The sequence below is a fragment of the Cryptosporidium muris genome, genomic scaffold (assembly GCF_000006515.1).
Source record: "Cryptosporidium muris RN66 scf_1106632373451 genomic scaffold, whole genome shotgun sequence".
Taxonomy (NCBI): Eukaryota; Apicomplexa; class Conoidasida; order Eucoccidiorida; family Cryptosporidiidae; genus Cryptosporidium; species Cryptosporidium muris.
Window position 1 is genome coordinate 182,501 of NW_002196575.1, and position 20,398 is coordinate 202,898.

The following is a 20,398-nucleotide window of genomic DNA, read 5'->3' on the forward strand; positions in this document are numbered from 1 at the left end:
TTATAATGTAAATCTGAATAAATAGCTTGTACAAGTATAAAGTGGATAATAGCAACAAGAAATCAACAAATAGAGAATTTCCTACAAATTTCAACGGATTCCTCCCCTAAGTCTCAGTTTTTTTATTTCAGAATCAACATCACTTCGTGCCTTTTGATATTCAGCAATTCTCTTATGAGCTTCAATTTTTCCATGAGTTCCAATTATAGAAGATGTTTGAAAATTATTTAAAGCTTCTTCTACTTCGCGATATTTTATTAGTGCTCTTCTCAAGGCCTCACTTGATATCCACTCCTCACGGCTAACTCCAACTTTTTGCAACAATTCACTTGTATTATTGAGACATATATTATCTTGATCAATTCCTATCTCTGCTAATCCATTTTTCTCACTAGACTGTAGATTACTTTTTGTAAGCATATGCTCTTTTCTCAAATAATTTGGTATAACGCTCAAGTCACTCAGCAATGAGTCCATAATCAAAGTGTTGTGCTGTTTGATGCTATTTGTGCTCTCTTTAGTGCTAAGACTTTGGTCATTAACCTCGCTTTCTATATCACTGGACTTGTGTGGACCTTCAGTAATTTCTTCTAAACCTCTATTTCTAATCATCTGACTATAACTTTTTGGCTTAACTTTCAAGTTCTCAGTAATAGTACCATTCTTTAGTTGATTGCTCATCTCTCTTAAAGTTTTTAAACACTGGTGTAATTCAACTAGCGAAGAATTCTCTTTATTAAGATGATCACAGTACCTCAAAGTTTTCAGATACTCCTTGTATAAATTGAACAACTCTTCTGATTTAGCTATATTGTCCATAGGTATGACTGCAGACTTGAAAGAAACTCCAAAGCCTTTTCTAGCAATTGACTTGCCAATTAAGGAACTGCTAGTATCTTTTATTTTGTATTCATATTTTAACTCATCTTTAGACTGCTCCATATTTACTTCACGATTATTTTTACCTATATTCCTAGACTTCATACCTGACTCAGACTCTCTTAAATTAGTAGGATTTGTTTCTAACTTTGTATAAGGGGCATACAACTTTAAAATATCTTTTGAAGTAGGCTCAATATCTGTTGGTAATTTCTCAAGTAAACGAGATTGTAAGTTTTTCAAAACTTTATCTGGTACTGCTTTGAATTTATAACCAACACTATCAACTCCTTTCCTAAATTTTGTATCAAATTTATCAACTTTCACTCTATTTAAATCATACATATCATACTGTTCCACTTCATGATTATCATCATCGAAACTTCTACTATAAGATGCCTTGCTTAGGGAAGTAAAAGGGTTTAAAGAGAATTTTAGTAAATTAGATGAACTAGGACTATCTCGGAATGCATATTTCTGATCTTTTCTTCCTATTGAGAAATAGCTTGAACTACGTGGTTTCTTTTTCTCTTCAATAAGCTTTGCTAGTTTATCAGGAATTGTTCCCATTGTTATGCCGTTATCGAGTTTCTTTAGTATTTCAGGTGTAATTTTTGACTCCTCTGTAGACATCACCAGTAAATCCTCCAAAACCTCATTATTAGAGAAGTCAATACCTCTGTCACCTCTGTAATACTTTTTTATATCGCTCCTATCAGTACCGTATATTGAATTATAAGTTTCAATACTCGCTTGCTTCAACAATTCACGTTTCTTTTTTGCATTATGGCTAGTTTCTATGTTATAGCTGAATTTTGGAATAATACTTTCACTTTTATATAGCTGCCAAGAATCAAGGAATTCCTTCTTATTCTTGGAAAGGGATTCTTTCAGTAAACATGAGTCATTTGATAGTTTGTCATGTCTTGCAGTTTCTAACTTTGTTTGGGAATCTAAGAATTTGAAAAGATTTTTATTTAGAGATTTCTCCAAGCTAGTCATATGTCTAGTTCCTCTATCCACAACTATACTTACAAACTGATCTTTCAGTTCTCCAAAGCACAACTCCCTTATAACAAGCCTATCTAGATTATTATGCAAGTATTCATGTAGTAATATTATTATATAATGGGAAATACTTATATAAAGATACAAATAAAAAAAGCCGTAAAGTTTCATGTAACTAGGTGAGTCATCAAAAACTGACAAAGATTCTGTAGATACTACCCGCACCTAATATATTAACTTAAAGAAAGATGCATACATACAGTTTGTAAAGAAGTAACGGTAAAATAAGACCAAGTCTTCTTCATAATCTAGTTATACAGAAATGAGTAGACAAGAGTCAATTGTAATGTTTCCTAAGTTGAAATTCACCACTAAAGTAACAAAAATCACTGTCCAAGATATGGGAAAGCACTAGTAAATTTCTGTCAAGCGCCACTTTGGCACAAGACTAATTAAAAGATAAATTCTTATAAAAAACAAGTTTGTGAACTACCTTAAGTATCTTGCAAACCTCAAGATCTTAATATGTCTTCATATATATATGAAATTGATGTTGATGATATATCAGAACTTATTATCAAAGAACTAACCTTAAATCCAAAATACCTACCAAAGATAGAACTTGTTAAGTGCCTTGCTTCATATTCAATACCAATTCGTTCATTACTATCAAGCTCGAAATTAAATTTTTTAGACGAACATTTCTTCGATACTATCATAGTACCGGCTTTACCACGTTCACTTATAAGAGACAATAATCTGGACAATATACAATGTAGGTTTACTTACTCACAGAAATCTAAAATAATTGCACCTTTAACCCACTATGATCTGGCTATTAGAAAATTTGGTAATATTGACCATGGAATTAATATATATGCTGATCGGTTATGTCTGAGAAGACTTGTAGACGTTGTATTTAGTAAACCAGGTTTAGAGTATCCAGAAATATGCATTAATACAACTATACGTGCTAGTGAGGATGGAGTAGTATATAGCGAACCAATGCGCTTATTTCCGGTTAACATGCAACCTGGATTCCCAAGTGTAGGTTTTCAGTTTGAAACCTTTTTAACACGGAATAACATCGACATTGGAACTAATGCACCAGGACCTGTCAAGGTCATCAACTCTAGCTATCTAATTGATATAATCTCTATTGGAGGAGTAAAGATTCTATGTAGATCAGAATTAGATGCTGTTAAGGCATCTAGTATAACTTATGGAGTATACCCAAACGAAAAGAAGAAGATACAAAATAGTTTTTCAACCTGCAGAAATTGGTTTCAGGAAGTATATAAGAGTCCCATTGAATATATTGATAGAAGGCTTGATGTACCCTGTAGAGTGATTTATTCAGATAACTTGAAACCAGGGATTATTGAATCAGATAGTCGCGTTGAACTCAAAACAATATCTTATAGAAATGTTGGGAAATTTCCATGGACATCAACATATTTCCAGATGCTCCTTGGAACTACATCTACTCTTATTAAAGGAAACCATACACATGGTTCTTTCAATAAAGGATCCATACAATCATATAACTTAAATGAAGTTAGAGATTTCTCTATTAAAGAAGTTCATGAAAATGCAGCAATAGATATTCCAAAAGTAAATTGGGATAAAATTACAGTAGGAATTGCCTTCTTAGAAGCTTCTCTTAAGTATATCCGTGATATTTTAATACCTGAAATTGCCTCAACTATACACTCAGTAAACGATGTATACGGACAAAACATCAATATTTCAATAACAAGAGGCTATAGAAAAATAATATTTAGGCTATTGAACGAGTTAGATCCTCTCCCTAAAATGCTAGGTCCTACGGAAGACTGGCGAAAGTATGTAGATATGTAGTATTAACATAAGTTGACTAATACTGAGGTACCATACACTTTTAAAGCTACTTAATTAAAGATATTTTACAGAAATAAAGAGCGTACAAATATGGCACTGAATCACTTAAATTATGTAAAATTTCTAAATAACTCTATCTCCTTTACTTGTAACTCTGATGTATTTGGATAATAATATACTATCTTAATATCTTCAAAAAACTCTTTGCTTAAGTAATTCCTAAATTTGTCACTGTTAAATATAGAGAAATCGATATAATTTTTCAAGTCTACTTCTTAATATTTACTTGTCTGCAATTGTCCCACCTTGCAAATTGTACCCTGACCATTTGGTAATTGACTGAACTGTCTAGAAAAATTGTCTTCTAAAAGAATAACCTTTTTGGTATCATCATTGTTTTGTGAGTAGTAAAACTTCATATAAGTCAAGTAATATGAGCAAACAAAATATAACTATTCAGAAAAAATGCAATATTACTAAAAATGGACTTATTGGAGATTTATTCAATAGATATCAAATTAAATTTCAAATGATGTTAGTCATGGTGCTACTTCTATGCAGCCTAGCAGTGGGATTGTTTTTTTGTGGTTACGGTGCAAGGAAGGCTATCAGTAGTTGTATAGGTTATAATAAAACATCAACTCTCTCTATTAACAATACAAAATATTCTTATGGAAAAGAAAATACAAAAACAGTTGTAATCAAAGTTAATCCTGTGAATAAACTTCCAAATAATGAAGATGAGAAATTTATGAATAAGTACTTTATGCCTAACTGTATTGTTTCTACTGGGTTTCCAACTAAGTATAGACTGAACGATATAATTTTTTGGAATACATCAAAAATAAACTACTCTTATTGGGGTTTGGATTATTTAACTAGTAGAATATTTGTAATTCATTCACAAATAGGTACTGAAACTAGTTCTAAAGTGAACAATTTAAACAATGCACCCACAATATCCTATATATCTTTAAAATATCCTAATACTTCTGAAGAGATTCTTTCTAAGGGTAAAAGCAACTTTCCTCCATTTTGGTATATGGAATGGGAAGATATTTCTTCAGGGTTGCTATATAAGCCAATATTTCAGCCATGTATAGGAAGCCTCTACACTTATACCAGTAAAGGGAAACCCTTTTTTTTTGATAATTTAAATACTGTTTTTAGTTGTAAGTTTAAGTTGAAGGCTGATAATATCTCATCAGTTGAAATTGATAATGTTGCTTTTATTAAAGTAAACCTCAATGGTAAAGGTAAGTTTATCCACAAGTCCTGCTTTCTTGTTGAATTTCCACAACATTTTAATAATTATAGATTTATATACTTCCATTATATCTATAGGCTCTTCTGATAAACTGATTCAATTGTTCCTGCAGTTATGTCTATTGCGAAGTGAAAATTTATGGGTAGTGAGTTTCACTAGGTTTAGTAATAAGGTAAACCCACAATCTACCTGCATTGATATGAACTCTTGGTTGTTATATACAAAAGAAAGTAGTTTTATTTCATTAGAACATGGAATTTGGTTTGGTAGGGACTCAAAGGGAGAGTTCCACATTACTAATGGATTATTTCAGACTGAGGTATGCTATCAATCGTGGTGGACTTTATATGGGGGAGCTAATTACAACCAGTTTGTGCCACAAATTTCAAGCTAAGAGGGGACAAGATTATTATAAAAAACGATTTTAACATCACTTTAGCTATTTTAAGAAGAATATACGCAAGTTTAGAACAATAAACCAGTCGTGTCAGAGTTGGGTGTAGACCTGGCACACAATCTGACAATTCCATTATACCGCCATAAGTTACATGATGCCTCATTTTGGTTGTTAAAAATTGAAAGCTTGAAATATCATAATAATGATTGAATAATGACCACTATCATGCCAAGTAGAAGAAATTCTAGAAGATCCAGTATATCGTCAGATTGTAGCAATAGTAACTCAATAGCTGCAAAACCAAGGAACTCAAACATACAAAAGGTTTCTACAAACTTTAACTCTTACTCAAATTCTGGAAGTATGCATAGATCAAAAAGTATAACACATATAGACGAAAGAAACTCGCAGCAACAATACTTAAGAGGTATATCTGGACCCTCCAAATTAATCACCAGTAGCAAATCTTGGAAGGGTCCTGAAGTTTTAGAGCAGCATAATGCACAAATATCAGGAGAAAAAGCAGTGACTAAGGGTAAAAGTAAAGAAATTAACAGCAAATTAACAGGAAATAGAAGCATTAAGGAGGTTTTTGCTTCAATAGTGAGAGGAAGCTCAAAGATAAAGAATCGTAGTGCTTCTATGAAAACAAATGGACTAGTTAACAAAATTTCTGACGAAGATGGTCTGAAAATATCTGAATCTAGACATTCTGTCTTAGAAGAGAGATCTCTGTCTTGTATTGAACAGCTTCCAAGTTCTGGGAGTGATGAATTGGATAACAACAAGCTAGTTATTCTGACTGGTCCTCCAACTCAGAGGTCAATATTAACGAGACTAGATTTATCAGAACTCAAGACTAAGGTAGACTTTGTGCTTTCTACTGAGCAGAGATTTCTGGAGTCTGCAAAGTACTCATTTCAACAGTTTGATGGTGATAATGATGGTTATCTGAAGATTGATGAATTACTTGACTTACTCACAACCTTAGGTGAGCATCTTGCTCTACCACCTATCAATAAAAAAAGTGTAGTAAATGAAATACTTACTCATTTAAATTCTACTGCAGCTGTTGATCTGAAGAATCCTAATGAACTAGAGATGATTAGCTTTCACTTTTTTCTGCGATACTTTTTAAATGTATTAACAGCAATTAGACGAAGGCACTTTGATATAAGGAAATTTCAACATTGTAGTAAACAAAATTCGGTTAGCAGGAAACATTTAATATATGAAGAAGATATTAATGATCTATATACATTTCATAACCAGCTAGGTATTGGGACCTATGGGGAGGTTTACTTAGTAACTGAAAATTATACTCGTCAAAGACGAGTTTGTAAGATTATTGACAAAGCGAAGTGTAAAAAGAAGCTAGATAGTATTGATCTAGAGGTTGAGATACTAAAGAAATTGGATCATCCTGGAATTGTGCATATTTATGAAGTTTATGAAGACAAATTAAATATGTATATAATTCAAGAATACTGCGCTGGAGGTAATTTATTTCAATCTTTACGAGATTCAATCCAGTCAGGATTTAGAATATCAGAGTATCATGTAGCTAGAATTGTTCAGCAAATATTGCTTGCTGTCCGTTACTTACATCAACAGAGAGTAGTTCACAAAGATTTAAAGCCGCAAAATATCCTATTAACTAACTCATTTGGAAGTGGAAACACAACAATAAAGCTCATTGACTTTGGTTTAAGCGAAATGTTTACTAGTGAAGAGACAGAGCTATTTTTTTTTGAGGATACATGTACAAAAATAGCTGGAAGTTTGGATTATATGGCACCAGAAATGATATTGGAGCAACCCTTTTCATATAGCGTTGATATATGGGCTGTTGGTGTTGTAATGTTCTGCTTACTTACTGGTTATCATCCATTTAAAGGCTCAAATCACTCAGAAACAAGAGCTAATATATGCGAGTCTATAGCGCCAATAGATGAGATACCATTTATTACAGAATTAGGTAAAAACTTCCTTAAAAGATTACTAGAAAAGAAACCTCGATGTAGGATTACGGTTGATGAAGCTTTAAACCACGAATGGCTAGTACTTCCACATAAAATATACAATGAAGTTGACATCGGTACACCACTATTAGCACACCTAAGGGCATACACACGACAGTCTGAATTGCGACATTTATTAATTCATATGTTGACTCACCAATTGGCACTCGATACTGCACAAATAAATATGATAACTAGTACATTCCGTTCTTTGGACACAGATAATGATGGTTTACTGTCCTTAGAGGAAATTGCAAGTGGATTTGAGTCTGCTGGTATATTACAATGGGAAGCAGCCATTATTATGAGGGCTATGGATATCGATGGAAATGGTATGATATCTTATAGTGAATTCATAACTGCGTGTCATATATGGAAGAAAAGTGAAATCAGGCAACTAAGATCATTATTTATGAAGATAGATTTAGATAAAGATGGAATAGTATCTAGACAAGATTTTAAAACTCTACTCAAAACACAACAATCTAAGTTACTATCTAATATAACAAAGGGATTTTCATCACTTGCAGAGCCTAATTGTCGAACGGTACTACCTTCAACAAATCAAGGTGTATATACCGATTGGGATACTATTTTAGATGAAATAGATACTAACCACGATGGCTCCATTGATTGGAGTGAATTTTGTGAATTTATCTTAAGTTTCTTCAATGACTCTAAAATATATGTCAAATCATCTAATACTGCCTCAGTTGTATTTAGGAAAGAGCCTATACCACAAAGATTAAATTAGATCTGCTAATATCATTGAAAATATAGAAGTCCTCGATATATTTAAATAAACTTAAATGCTCGTTACTCCTAAAAGTAAGACTCTCTAGGAGGACCAACAATAGCTTGATCACCATCAAAGGTAAGAGGAAAAGATATACCAGAGACAAAACCCTCATTATGTTCATTACAATCTACAAAAGGTGAACTGAAAGTATCTTCAAAACTTCTTGGGGATAAAATTCTCCAGTATGACTCAATTGTGCCAAAAAATAAGTGTTTATCATTCTCACTGGTAAAAATACTATCGAAGATAGATGCAGAAGAAATTGCCTTATTTGTTAATATATGAATATTTAAAGACATAATATTATCATCAGATAATCCAGGATTTTGAAACTGTTGCATTGAATATCTTATAAACCTTAAAAAGTTAAAATGTTCAAAAGATATTTGCAAATACTTGTAGTAAGGATGGCTCCAAGGAATTTCATTTTCATTACATACAAGAGGTTTTCTAAAGATTCTCTCATAATAAGAATGGAGATTTCTATCCAAATTTTGCTTAAATTTCATGTTATCATTGACATAGGAAATAAACTTTTTATAAAGTGTATAACCAAGACCCTCTAAAACTGGCTTCAATTTTGGGATGAAACTGACAATTGCCAGTACAGAATCAAATTGTGAAGGAAAATGGTTACTTCTAGGCCATAAATACTTAGCGATTAAGTTGCACTTTGCAATATCTATATTGTAGTCATCTTTTTTATCCAACATTTGATTTGAGAGTAAACAAAATAATTTACCTAAGTACATTGTATCACCTTCAAAAGCAGGTAATAAAAGATCCATACTGGGAATTTCACACTCAAGCCAAATTGAATGTACATAATATGCATTTTTATACTGAAAAGTAATCTTACTCAATGGACTGAGTCCAAATGTAATTCCTTCAAATAAAAGAAATGCATGTAGCAACTGATATATTTCATATACTTCAAAATTACCAAATATTTCAACGGCATCAACAATTATGTCGTTAATATTGCGAGTCAGAGGATGTTTTCTGAAGAGACCACAACATAAATTAATATCTAGTCTTATATCACGATATTGTGAAGTTGCTATATGTGAGAAGATGTGAAAGAAGGCTGCCCGATTGGCAATGTTAACATATTGATTGGTACAAAGTCCATAATTACTTACTAATAACCCTTTACTACTAAGCCAAGTATTTCCGCCGAAAATAGGGTGCAAATTAAAATTAGCTGGGTCACTAGATATCTGTATAGAAGGATAAAATGTAACGAGATCCACTTTAGTCCTAACCTTAGAAGTTCCACGATTAGCAGCAGGAACTTGCGCATTTATGTTGCACTTTGTTGGGGGGATTTGGAGTATGCGCACAGTAGGTAGGATACTCACTTGACTTCTTAAGGTCTTAGACATAGACAAAATATCAATATTTGTTGACCTCATGATAGATGTAGCTAATTTATAAGCTGAAAAGTAATCTGCAAATGCTAATATATCTATAGCAGGAATAGAGTATGACTTCATAACAAAAAGTACTTTAGAGTTAATTAACTCAATCATTTCTCTCATTATATCAACAGATAAAAAGTGAACTCCAAGACGATCTTTATTAATAAAACCAAATACTGAAGATGCTAAACAATCTAAATTAAAATCCTTACAATTTAGTGAATTGATCCAAAGTCCTGGGTTTTGTAAGTCTACAAAACTGTCCATATTAAGGATCTCCATATTTTTAGGGTTACTAATGATCATATTTAGGCAGTAACCCAATATAAGCCTTTTATTCATTGAGCTTGAATGAACTCCACCAATAACATATGTACCATTTGGGAAAGTCCTGTAAATACCATCTAATTGATTAATTGCACCAAATATTGGAAGAGATTTGTAAAAAGGTACTATCGTCATAACTTTTTTTCCTATACATCTATTAAATAGATTCTTCATATTGCTCAATTTGGACAAACCGTTTACAAAGTAATAGTTAACCAACAAAGAATGTAATGACTCCGAATGAATATAATAACCAAGTGATGAAAAGGCTGTAAGAACAAGTTCATCAATTAAAGAAACATCAATATTTGTCATACTGAGGGTACAACGACGCATAATCTGCAAATAATGCATTGATAAGGCAACAAGTGAATTAACTTCACTAATACTCAACAATATATCAGATAACCTTATTAAAGCCCTCATTATTTCTGACTCAGAAATACCTGAAAGTAACATCTTGAAGACTTTTTCCTGTTGGTTGCTATCAACAGTCAATTTCACATTTAATACTTCCGAAACGCTATGGAATATTAGACTCAATAACTTATTAAAATTCTTTTTTCCCTTCTCAATCAACTTATTTTCTATAATATTATCAAAATCACCCAGATCATTACTAGTAAGAAATATAGTATTTTCTGGATAAAAAGGAGCTAAACCATATATACCTTTTGCATCATTAAAAAAAGAAGGTAAATCCACGGAATTAGGACTAATGAGCTGTAAATTACTAATTAAATAATTAGCAATTAATACCGGACAGAGACCCCTAAGTGGAGCATGCACTAAATCATGACGATTACCCGCCCAATGATAAATTACTCTAGCCATTATCTCAGCATCATAAGAAATGTTATCAACAATTACATTAAAAGATGGAAGCACACAAGTAACAGTTGACATATGAACAGTAAAGAAGTAACCTTTTAATAAAAACTCAATATATTCAGCCAAATGAACTTTATTCAAAGAATCAGGAATGCTCCACTCCATTTCAATTACAGATATATCCTTATAACTTGGAAATTCTGGAAGATCAATATTTATAAAAGGAAAAGCTTCGAAACAAAGACCCTTACTACTAAAACTTTGAATAGATGGCATATTAAAAGTATTTACCATTTTTCTTTCAGTGGAAATGAACGAAGATGCAATTAGAAGGCAATCATTAAAAGAACCATGAATAGATACTTTAGCTATTGCATTTAATAATAAAGATACAAGAGTACTTACATCATCAGAATATAATATATTACTAAATATATCTAGAATATATTTATAATTCCCTATAAAACTTCGGAATGTATCATCGTATGAAAACCTTTCTGTACTAAGCCATATAATAATTAACCATTCTTGAAAGCAGGCTGCCCTGTTAACAATCCCTACATCGACCCCATCAGCATCAGGAAATACTGTAGATCGAACAAATCTATCTTCCACAGACCCAATATCAATAATTAAATTTATATCTTGTTGATAATCTATACTTAGTTTTTTATATAATACCAAATTAGAATACAAGCGATTTTGATAGCGATTATTCAATAATTCTGCACTTTTCTTAGGGATAAGATCAAATTTATTATTAATATCAATTGGGCCAAGCCAAGTTGACAAGGAATCTTGATATCTAGATATAGAGTCACCATGTAACTTATACATTAAATCAGAGAATTCACTTAATAAATCATGAGAATTAAATATATCTTGACTATCCAAAATCCCAGGAGAATATGGTTCATTATTCAATAATATATATAGAGAACTTGGTGAAACAACATTAGTTCTAGAATCTTGTATATTCTTCAAAATTACCATACCTTTAGACGTGATATCTGACATATTTAGTAATTGAGTATTATCTGATAAACAGCTAACAATGTTTCTAATTCCATTACACCTTGAATTTAACAATTCAAAAAATATATTGTACAAGGTTTCAATGTATTTATGTGATAGAGAGCCCATTGAATAGTGAAGAATACTTGATAATAAAGTATATATAGCTTTATGAATAGGTAACATATAGCTTAACTTTGTTGCTGTGCAAATAATCTCTATTGACTTCAGTCTATCTGGATCAAATGAATACCCCAAAAATTGTTTATTATGAAAATCTTTAATTATGTATCCAAGATATTCCAAAAATAAAGAGATCAAGTTAAAAGTTGCAACATCCCCATCTTGGCATAAACTCCCTTGTATTTGTCTAAAACGTCCCCTTGCTTGATCAATAACTAAAACTTCATTATTAGTCTCATAATACTGTGCAAAATTTATATTAGAACTAAGAATACTAGATTTAATATTACTGATATCACTAGGACCAGATAAATTTAATACATACTTCATACGAACAAGTATATACAAATTCACAATATTCCTTTCCCCTAGATATTTTAGCCAATTAGGGGATAGCATATTTACAAGATCACTTTTAATTTGTAAATAAGAAACTTTGACATTATTTAATAAAAACAATATAAATGTAGTTAATATATGCGAGAAGTATAGGCAAAACTTGTTAAATTCACTAATCATCATATTCCCAGGATATCCATGCATTCTAATAGCATCTAGAACCCGAGTGCCACCCATTATAAGGATAACAATGTATAAAATATTCCTTGAAGGTAATGGGAACTTGATATCAGTATAAAATTCCGAAATTGACAATGAATTAATTACAAGTTTTGTTAATATTTCTTTAGAAGTTCCCATATCCATTTGATTAATGCCATTAATAGCAGATATAGGATTGCTAAAAATTGAGACCATTTTATGATCTAAGTAAATATTATCAACTAATTGGTCCATGCTTGCATATGGAAAATGAACCCTCATAAATTCTACAGTAAAAAGTGGTTGCGAAGTAACATCCGAAATTCCAAGTGTTGCAAAATGACTAATAATGAAGGATGCCAGTGCATGATAGCTAGCTCCTATTGATGCAGCTCTAAAGAATGCCAAAATAAGGCTCTCTTTACGAATACTCCATGTACGCAACAGAGATTCCAACGCAAAACGCTCCAAGGTAAAGTGAAGTGCTAAGAAATCTGTAGATGGTATCAAGATTGTTGGATAGAAGCGTGGAGCTGCAGCCATATACTCAGATATCAATCTGTTTAAATATTCAGATAAACGGTAAACATTTGGACTAATATCAAATCCCTCTCGAAGGATTAGAATATCAGGCATATATACCTTGGGAACAATTAACATATCCTCCCTAAGGAAATAAATCATTTCAAAATAAGCATAAGCCTCATTTAGAGTTTGTCTACCAGATTGTTGTAAAAGGAGTTTTTCCTGAGAAATAAATGCTCTAATAATTATTTTTAAATCATCCTTAGGGATATAATCCGAATATATCTTAATAGCCTCAGAAAATTTACTTAATACTACTTGCTCTGCTTCCATACCAATTTCATTAAAGATATTAGCAAGAAATAATATATTTGAAAAATCACTGCCAAGAATAATATCAGCAGAATATGGGAATAACTTTGGCCAAACTAATACCCACCAACGCTGAAAAAGAACAGCCCTATTAACATACCTAATTTTTTTATTTTTAAAAGAAGCATAAGTGAGCTGGGGATTATTATAAACTTCATCACCATTTACAATTCCACTAATTGGTAAGTAAGAACAAGGCTTACCTTTAACATTATTTAATTTAGGTAGCTCAATTTCTATTGGTAAATTACTTGTGTTAATTTCAAAATCACTAGAAAATCTAGTTACAAAATTTATATCTGGCACATTACATTCAAGAATATCCGCACTAGAACGTACATCTAATAAATCAGAATTTCCAATATTACATATATATGGATTTAATTGTTGCAGCGATATTTTTCTCCATAGAGAAACGCTAAATGACTGTTGTTTCATTAATAAAATATCATTTGAAGAAGGAATATCAAAGTGACTAAGTTGAAATCTATAATCAAAGCTTGGTTCACTATAATTGTTTGTTAAATCGTGAAGTTTAGGTTTTACAAGACGCATATGAGAACTAATCTTATCATTGCATTCTCCATATTTACTGTATATTAAGTGATAAGATTGCATTGAACTTCCCTGAGCAATCAAAGGATGTATTGAGTTCATAAAGTATCCAACAAGTCCAGAAATAATACCAAAGTCAATATACCTCTTATTCATGATATTAATCGATAATTCTAATTGCAAGCGAGTATGAACAGCTTGAGCAAGATCAAGACCTACACTTAATGCACTGCATATATCAAGCCAAATACGTCTGTTACAAACATCTATATGAACTAAAGGACTACCTTTTAGATCACCATACTTCAAGAAATCCCTTAAAAACGACAAGAAACAGAAAACCATATTACATTGTGACAAATTAAAAGGATATGAAAAATATATAAAATCACTCGAGCATGAACCTGAGATTTGTCTGGGAATCACAACTTTAAGATCAGAGCTGTAGGAGGAAATAGGAAAATTTAAAAAATTCTCAAACTTATAATTTACATATGGAGTTAGAAAATCTTGAGTAAGGTTACCCAAACACATAAAATTTAGCCAACGCTCAATTATTTCATTAGAAAATTCACTTTTATAAAAGTTTTTAAAATAAGGATCAGTAATCACATTATTTATAATATACTTTCTCCCTTCCAGCTCAGCTCCAACGCACAACATCTTTATATCCTTAAATATATGGCTAAATAAAGAAGCTGCAAATGCCACATATTCATTCAATTTCTCAACTTGAGCTCCATTAAATGAAAGATGAGTTCGGAATAACTCCAACAAATTTACACCACAAATAAAATAAAAGCACATATCTAAAAGACTATCATCATCATCAATAATATTAATGCCTAACTTTTTTGAAGAAAAGTCCAATGAAAATCTTAAAAGATATACTATGTTAATACGTGACTCTAAATTATTATGAATAAATATATTATAAGCAACTGTGTGGTGTAAACTCCCCATTTGCCGATCTGATACCGAATAAAGGTGATTCACATATAAAATATAAGGTGAACCAAAAATTAACCTACTCGAATGAAAATAAGATAATACTTCACGATACGAAATAGCTTGGCCATTATTTATCAATTGGAATATTGAATGAATTAAATAATCCGCTAACATGATTGGTGATGCTCCAATTGAAGGTGCATTTAGATAATAACTAGAATAACCAAAAATTATAGAGATATACTTTGCAAGCAAAAGTCGATCCAATGTAAAATTCAACGCCAAATTATTCAATCTAGGAATTCCAATTGTTGGAAACCCTCTTGGACCATTTGCAAAGTACTCAGATACAATTCTCTCCAAAAACTGTTGTAAATAAATGATTTCCTTAGAATAATCAAAAGATGTCACTTCTAGAGAAATATATCCAGGAGACCCAACTAAAGGAATATGCTTAGTTGTTTGTTCAATGGCTGAAATTAGTCTCAAGTCTCTATATGCTATTTCTAATGTCTTGGGGTTTATATTTAATGAATTTAAAGCAATACTTTCATCAAGAAGAAAATACCTTGCTATCACTTCAAGATGATCAACTTCAATATGAAAAGTAGAATCAGAACAAATTGAAGCTAATTCAAGACTAAAAGTATGAACATCAGAGTTATAGCCCATTTTTTTAAAAGCTGGAAATAGAACATCAAATTTCTGAAAAGTAACTTTGAAAAGAAGATCTCCTGAGTAAAACCTCACTTTAGATTGAATATCATTCCACCAAACCCTGAAGGCTTGTATTCTATTAACAACCTGAACAGTTTCCAAATTATCCACTTCCTTATTCGGGAATTTTAAGATACCAGTTTCTGAATTATAAGATGCAATATCTAATGCTAAAACAAAGGGAATTTCTTTAAGTTCAGGTTTTTCAATAGAGGGATGAATATCTAAAGAACCTATTTCACTAATTGTGGCAGTTGAGGATCTACGACTATTCTGAAACCATGGAAGTGTATTAATAAAAGCTGAATCAAAATTATGTAACCTAGTAGCCTGATCTTTCATTGTAGATAGACTCAGGAATAAATTATCAATAGACTGTTGGATAGCTAAAAGTCTACTTCCATAGCTTTCGTAATCTGCTGAATTTGATTCCATTGCTCGATTTAAAATATCTTGTTCCACTTTAAGAAGCTGCAACTTATTTAATATATCTTGAAATAACAAACTGTTATCCGTAATAGCAGGAGAAGTTAATATAGCAGGCTGTACATTCACTGGTAAATGAGGTACCAACTTATTAGTACGCCTGAAGCTGTAACCAGAAGATAGTAAATTAACCCAAGGACGCAAGAAGGCCAAATTAGCAGAATGAAATAAGTTGTTTGCAAGGATATAATCTAAAAATTGAACTAAAAGATTAGAAGTACCAATATTACGCATATCACTTGTATCCAAAGATAAAAAAAGATTTATAGAATCCAAAAGAGTGAAAGAATCCACCAGTTCAAGGGACTCCACTCTATTTCTGAATGCTAAGAATGTCTCTGCCATGTTCAAAAGACTGTCTGAAATTACTCTTTGGCACTTCTGTTGATATGAAGATTTGAAAAAATCCCAAGGAATAGAATAGAAATATGGACAACCCTCAACAGTTATTAAGTTTGACTTATCACCAAAAAAGGCATCAATGGATATTCTGTAATTTTTCAATAAGAAAAAACGCTCAAATTTGAAATATTGATGTAATGCATTACTAAAATCACCAATATCTACATTAGGGAGTATACTAGGAGATTTACTTAAAATAAGAGCCAAATCTGAGTTATAAATGATAGATTCATCCATTAAATAATGAAATAAATCCAATATATTATCATAGCTAAAATTAACTTGATTACACCTATATATATAAATATAAAAATATCTCAACCAAGAAAAAGCAAATTTCACTCTATTAACAGTTAACTCTACCGAACAAATAGGAAACAATGGCTCCTGAGAACGATCAATCTGAGAACCTGCAGAAACTTGATCTATAGCAGATTGAATATCAAATAAAAAGAACCATCCCAAGTTATTATGAGACATGAGTATATGATCACCACTATACAAATTAGTCATGATAGTTGCTTTGTCAGAACCAGAAATATTTAATACATTAGGTAAAGCCACTTCCTCATATATTATCCACTGATTGGCAATATTTAATAAAATATTAATCGGTAGATTATTAAAATCTTGAACAAAGTGCTTCATAGCAAGGACATAATTATTTAAAGATTTACTAACAACTCTTTGCAAAATCAAACTCGACTGTTTAGTAGTTATATATGGAAATAAAACAAGCTGTTTGCCACAATCATATTGAAATAATCGCAGATTTATAAAGGCTTGAAATAGACAAGCCCTATTTACATCCATAATAGATGAAATCCGTCCTATATTAAGTAACTTAAAATCTATACTAGTTTCAATGAAATATCTTCCAGATCCATATGTAGCCAAAGGATAAGCATAAAATTCTTTCATAAAAGCCTCCAAGTCAGCACTATGTTGAAGTTTAAATTCTTCAAATAATTCTTGTTCATAATTCAAGAAAAATTCAAGCAAAGATTTGACATCATTTGTCCCTTGCAAACCTATTGCATTACTCAATAAAGATATATCAGAATTTCCAGACAGGTCACCATTTATTGTATTATACAAATATGAGGGAGATATATGCACAAAGATCCCTTTGCTGAGAAGCCCCTCTTGGAAAAAAGAAGCTGCAAAAACAAATCTATTCTGAATATACTTTGGCTGAGAATTAAACAGATATGAGAAGAAAAATGTATTGGATGCACTGAGTTTTTTACTTGACCTAGTAAAAGATATCTGAGGTATGCCTGAATCTGCCGATCTAGGTATTACTGTTGTAATAAACTTAGGACTACTAAATTCTGGCTTACTATAAAAATTCTCATGTTTGACTGTAGTGGTTCCTGTGAGTGACTTGAGTTTCACTTTTTCATGCTTTAAAAACTTTGAAAATAATTTCTCAACTGAAATAGGTAAAGTTCTAGGCCGGAAGTGCAATGTTGTAATTATAGCTTCTGGCCAAGTCTTCTTAGGATGTGACAATTTATATTTATGAGCTCCGCAAAGCTCTTCAATACTGATTAACTGTGCATTAGGCTCTATAGCAATAATATGCTTATTCATTATCTCCATTATTGAACATAGCCGATTAACTTCCCACACACGAAGCCCATTGCAATCAGGAAACAATCGAGATAATACACGACCAACAAAATCTACCATGCCAATCTCATGCCATATTGAAACTGTTGAAGAAATAGGTTCTACTACAGGTACTTTATGCCTCATTTCAACAATATCAGATTTAGGGCCATAGTAATATAATATCTCATCTCTAGATAATAATGGAGACTTACCTGACCTTTTAAAATCAAATACAACCTTACAAATACCTTCTAATTTATTTAGCTGTATAATGTCCAGTGTAATATCTGTAGAAGCAGAAATGATAGCAGAAATAACTTCTACACATTGCTCCTGTGTTCTATCTCGTTCCAAAAGATTTAATAAAATATAAATTGCAGCCATTGCTTCATCTGGAGCAATTTTAATCTGCAACTCGTTATCTAATAAATCCAATAATTTGAAACCATCTTGGCGATTTAATGGAAATAAACGAGATGAAAATGAATTATCTTTTGGAAATTTGGTCAAATTGAAGAAATCTGAAATTTGGTATGGAGTAAATAACTTTGCATTAGTATCTGATCTTGTTTTTGGTAACTGTAAAAATTCTTGACACACCTTTCGAGAAACCTTCTTTGTTAAATTAAAAGTTTGAGTATTTGATTCTCCAATAAGACCCTTATTTTGAGTAACAGCTGCAATGATGTATACAAATTGAATTCTAGTCCTCATTCCGCTATAAAAATGAAGAAGTATTCGTAGCATTAGACAACTATCTTGTAGAGATACATGCTGATTTAGAACTTCACGAAGCAAAGCAGCCAAAGGTAATGCCAAGCCAGTGAATTGGGATGGGGTTATTCTTATTTCATAATTCTTAAAAGCTAAAACTGCAGCATCGAATAAAGATGCACATTCACTACTCTCCCTAAACGGTGAAATTGCCATTTTAGGGTAGTAATTTCCAAGCTGAGGATTTAAATTCTTATATGAAACTCTGTCTTTAGGATTTTGCCAAATATTATGACTTGGTTTAGGATAAAAAGCAACATATCTAGACATTTCAGTATATTTTAGATCTTTTTTGATAGACCTCTTTGAACTCCCTGAGGTGGTAATATCTCTCATAATTGATTTATCTACTTTATTTTTAACAACCTTAGACTTCTTATGTTCATAAGAGTTTTTTACCTTATGCTTAGATTCCTTCTTACTTTTACCTGAAGTATTTTTAATTGAATTTACTTTCCCATCAGGTTTCTTTTTTTTTCTATGAGATCTTGATGTACCCAAAACTAAAGGATCTGAATTAAAAAGTGAATATTCTGGTGAATTGAGTCCCAAAAAAGAATATTCACATATAATGCCAGGATATTTACTACAGGTTATCTTACCATTATACCTTATACTAAATCGCTCACGTAATGGTAAGTGTATCAAATGAATATAAATTACCAAGGTAGTAAAATAAATAGTAGATTTTAAAAAAGTTAAGATAAACATACTAAATCGAATATCCTCAAATCTACCAAATTATCTTAAATGAGGAGTGTGACCATAACAAGCCAATTTAATCAAGGCTTAAGTACAATTATTAATCACCAAAAAACTCTTATAGATTAAGAAAGAGAAAGTTTAAATTGCCTTTATTGTGGTAATTTTATGCCTTCTACCATGAACCACTATAATATGCGTACTCTTTCATAAACACTAATTATTAGCATGCAGCTGTATCTATATCTACCGCGTATTGTGGGGCTATATTAGTTTCCCATTAAAGGTATATCCAGAATCACGCCTTTATGTGCGCTTATTATCTGAATAACTATTACCTACAATAATAGTGCCTATTTTATAATATTGCCGCGATAAATACTTTTACTTCATACTACTCTAGCTTCTAAAGCAAAGATACAAGTCTTCACTCATAACTATCTTTATTATTGGAGATGTTAACTTTGAAAGTTGACTAATGTAGTTTTATTTAACTATTATTTCTGTTCTTCATAGGTATTTCATCAACTAATTAACGGATCAAAGTAATAGTAATAATAAAGAAAAAAGAAAATGAACTATTATAAATAATTATGTGTTGAACTCCTACCACTTTTTTTGAGTTTCCTTTAGAAATCTGTGAACTAAATAGTAATTTAAGAGCAGACAAAGATTAACAACTTCACTTTTTCCCGCCATTGTGTGGTAGTTCTCAGATCTTTAAAATATTGCACATTAAAATGTCTATTA

The 20,398-nt window shown here is 31.4% G+C and overlaps 5 protein-coding genes across 5 annotated transcripts, besides 4 other annotated features; 3 read left to right on the plus strand and 2 right to left on the minus strand.

Moving 5' to 3' along the window:
- Positions 1-90: 90 nt before the first annotated feature.
- CMU_033220 (uncharacterized protein) lies at positions 91-1,881 on the minus strand (the record flags this gene model as incomplete). The annotated part of the gene is made up of 1 exon (XM_002141250.1): positions 91-1,881. One exon carries the CDS (start codon positions 1,879-1,881, stop codon positions 91-93), a length of 1,791 nt encoding a protein of 596 aa, XP_002141286.1.
- A 531-nt stretch (positions 1,882-2,412) lies between these two features.
- Positions 2,413-3,747, plus strand: CMU_033230 (uncharacterized protein; the record flags this gene model as incomplete). The annotated part of the gene is made up of 1 exon (XM_002141251.1): positions 2,413-3,747. The coding sequence occupies one exon, from the start codon at positions 2,413-2,415 to the stop codon at positions 3,745-3,747; it is 1,335 nt and encodes a 444-aa protein (XP_002141287.1).
- A 541-nt stretch (positions 3,748-4,288) lies between these two features.
- CMU_033240 (uncharacterized protein) lies at positions 4,289-5,408 on the plus strand (the record flags this gene model as incomplete). Its single annotated transcript, XM_002141252.1, has 2 exons — positions 4,289-5,003; positions 5,092-5,408. 2 exons carry the CDS (start codon positions 4,289-4,291, stop codon positions 5,406-5,408), a joined length of 1,032 nt encoding a protein of 343 aa, XP_002141288.1.
- Positions 5,409-5,624: 216 nt separating this feature from the next.
- Positions 5,625-8,186, plus strand: CMU_033250 (protein kinase domain-containing protein; the record flags this gene model as incomplete). The annotated part of the gene is made up of 1 exon (XM_002141253.1): positions 5,625-8,186. The coding sequence occupies one exon, from the start codon at positions 5,625-5,627 to the stop codon at positions 8,184-8,186; it is 2,562 nt and encodes an 853-aa protein (XP_002141289.1).
- Positions 8,187-8,254: 68 nt separating this feature from the next.
- On the minus strand, positions 8,255-19,657 carry CMU_033260 (uncharacterized protein; the record flags this gene model as incomplete). The annotated part of the gene is made up of 1 exon (XM_002141254.1): positions 8,255-19,657. The coding sequence occupies one exon, from the start codon at positions 19,655-19,657 to the stop codon at positions 8,255-8,257; it is 11,403 nt and encodes a 3,800-aa protein (XP_002141290.1).
- Positions 11,224-11,266: a sequence feature (AT_rich).
- Positions 14,909-14,936: a sequence feature (AT_rich).
- Positions 16,849-16,871: a sequence feature (AT_rich).
- Positions 17,147-17,167: a sequence feature (AT_rich).
- Positions 19,658-20,398: the final 741 nt, after the last annotated feature.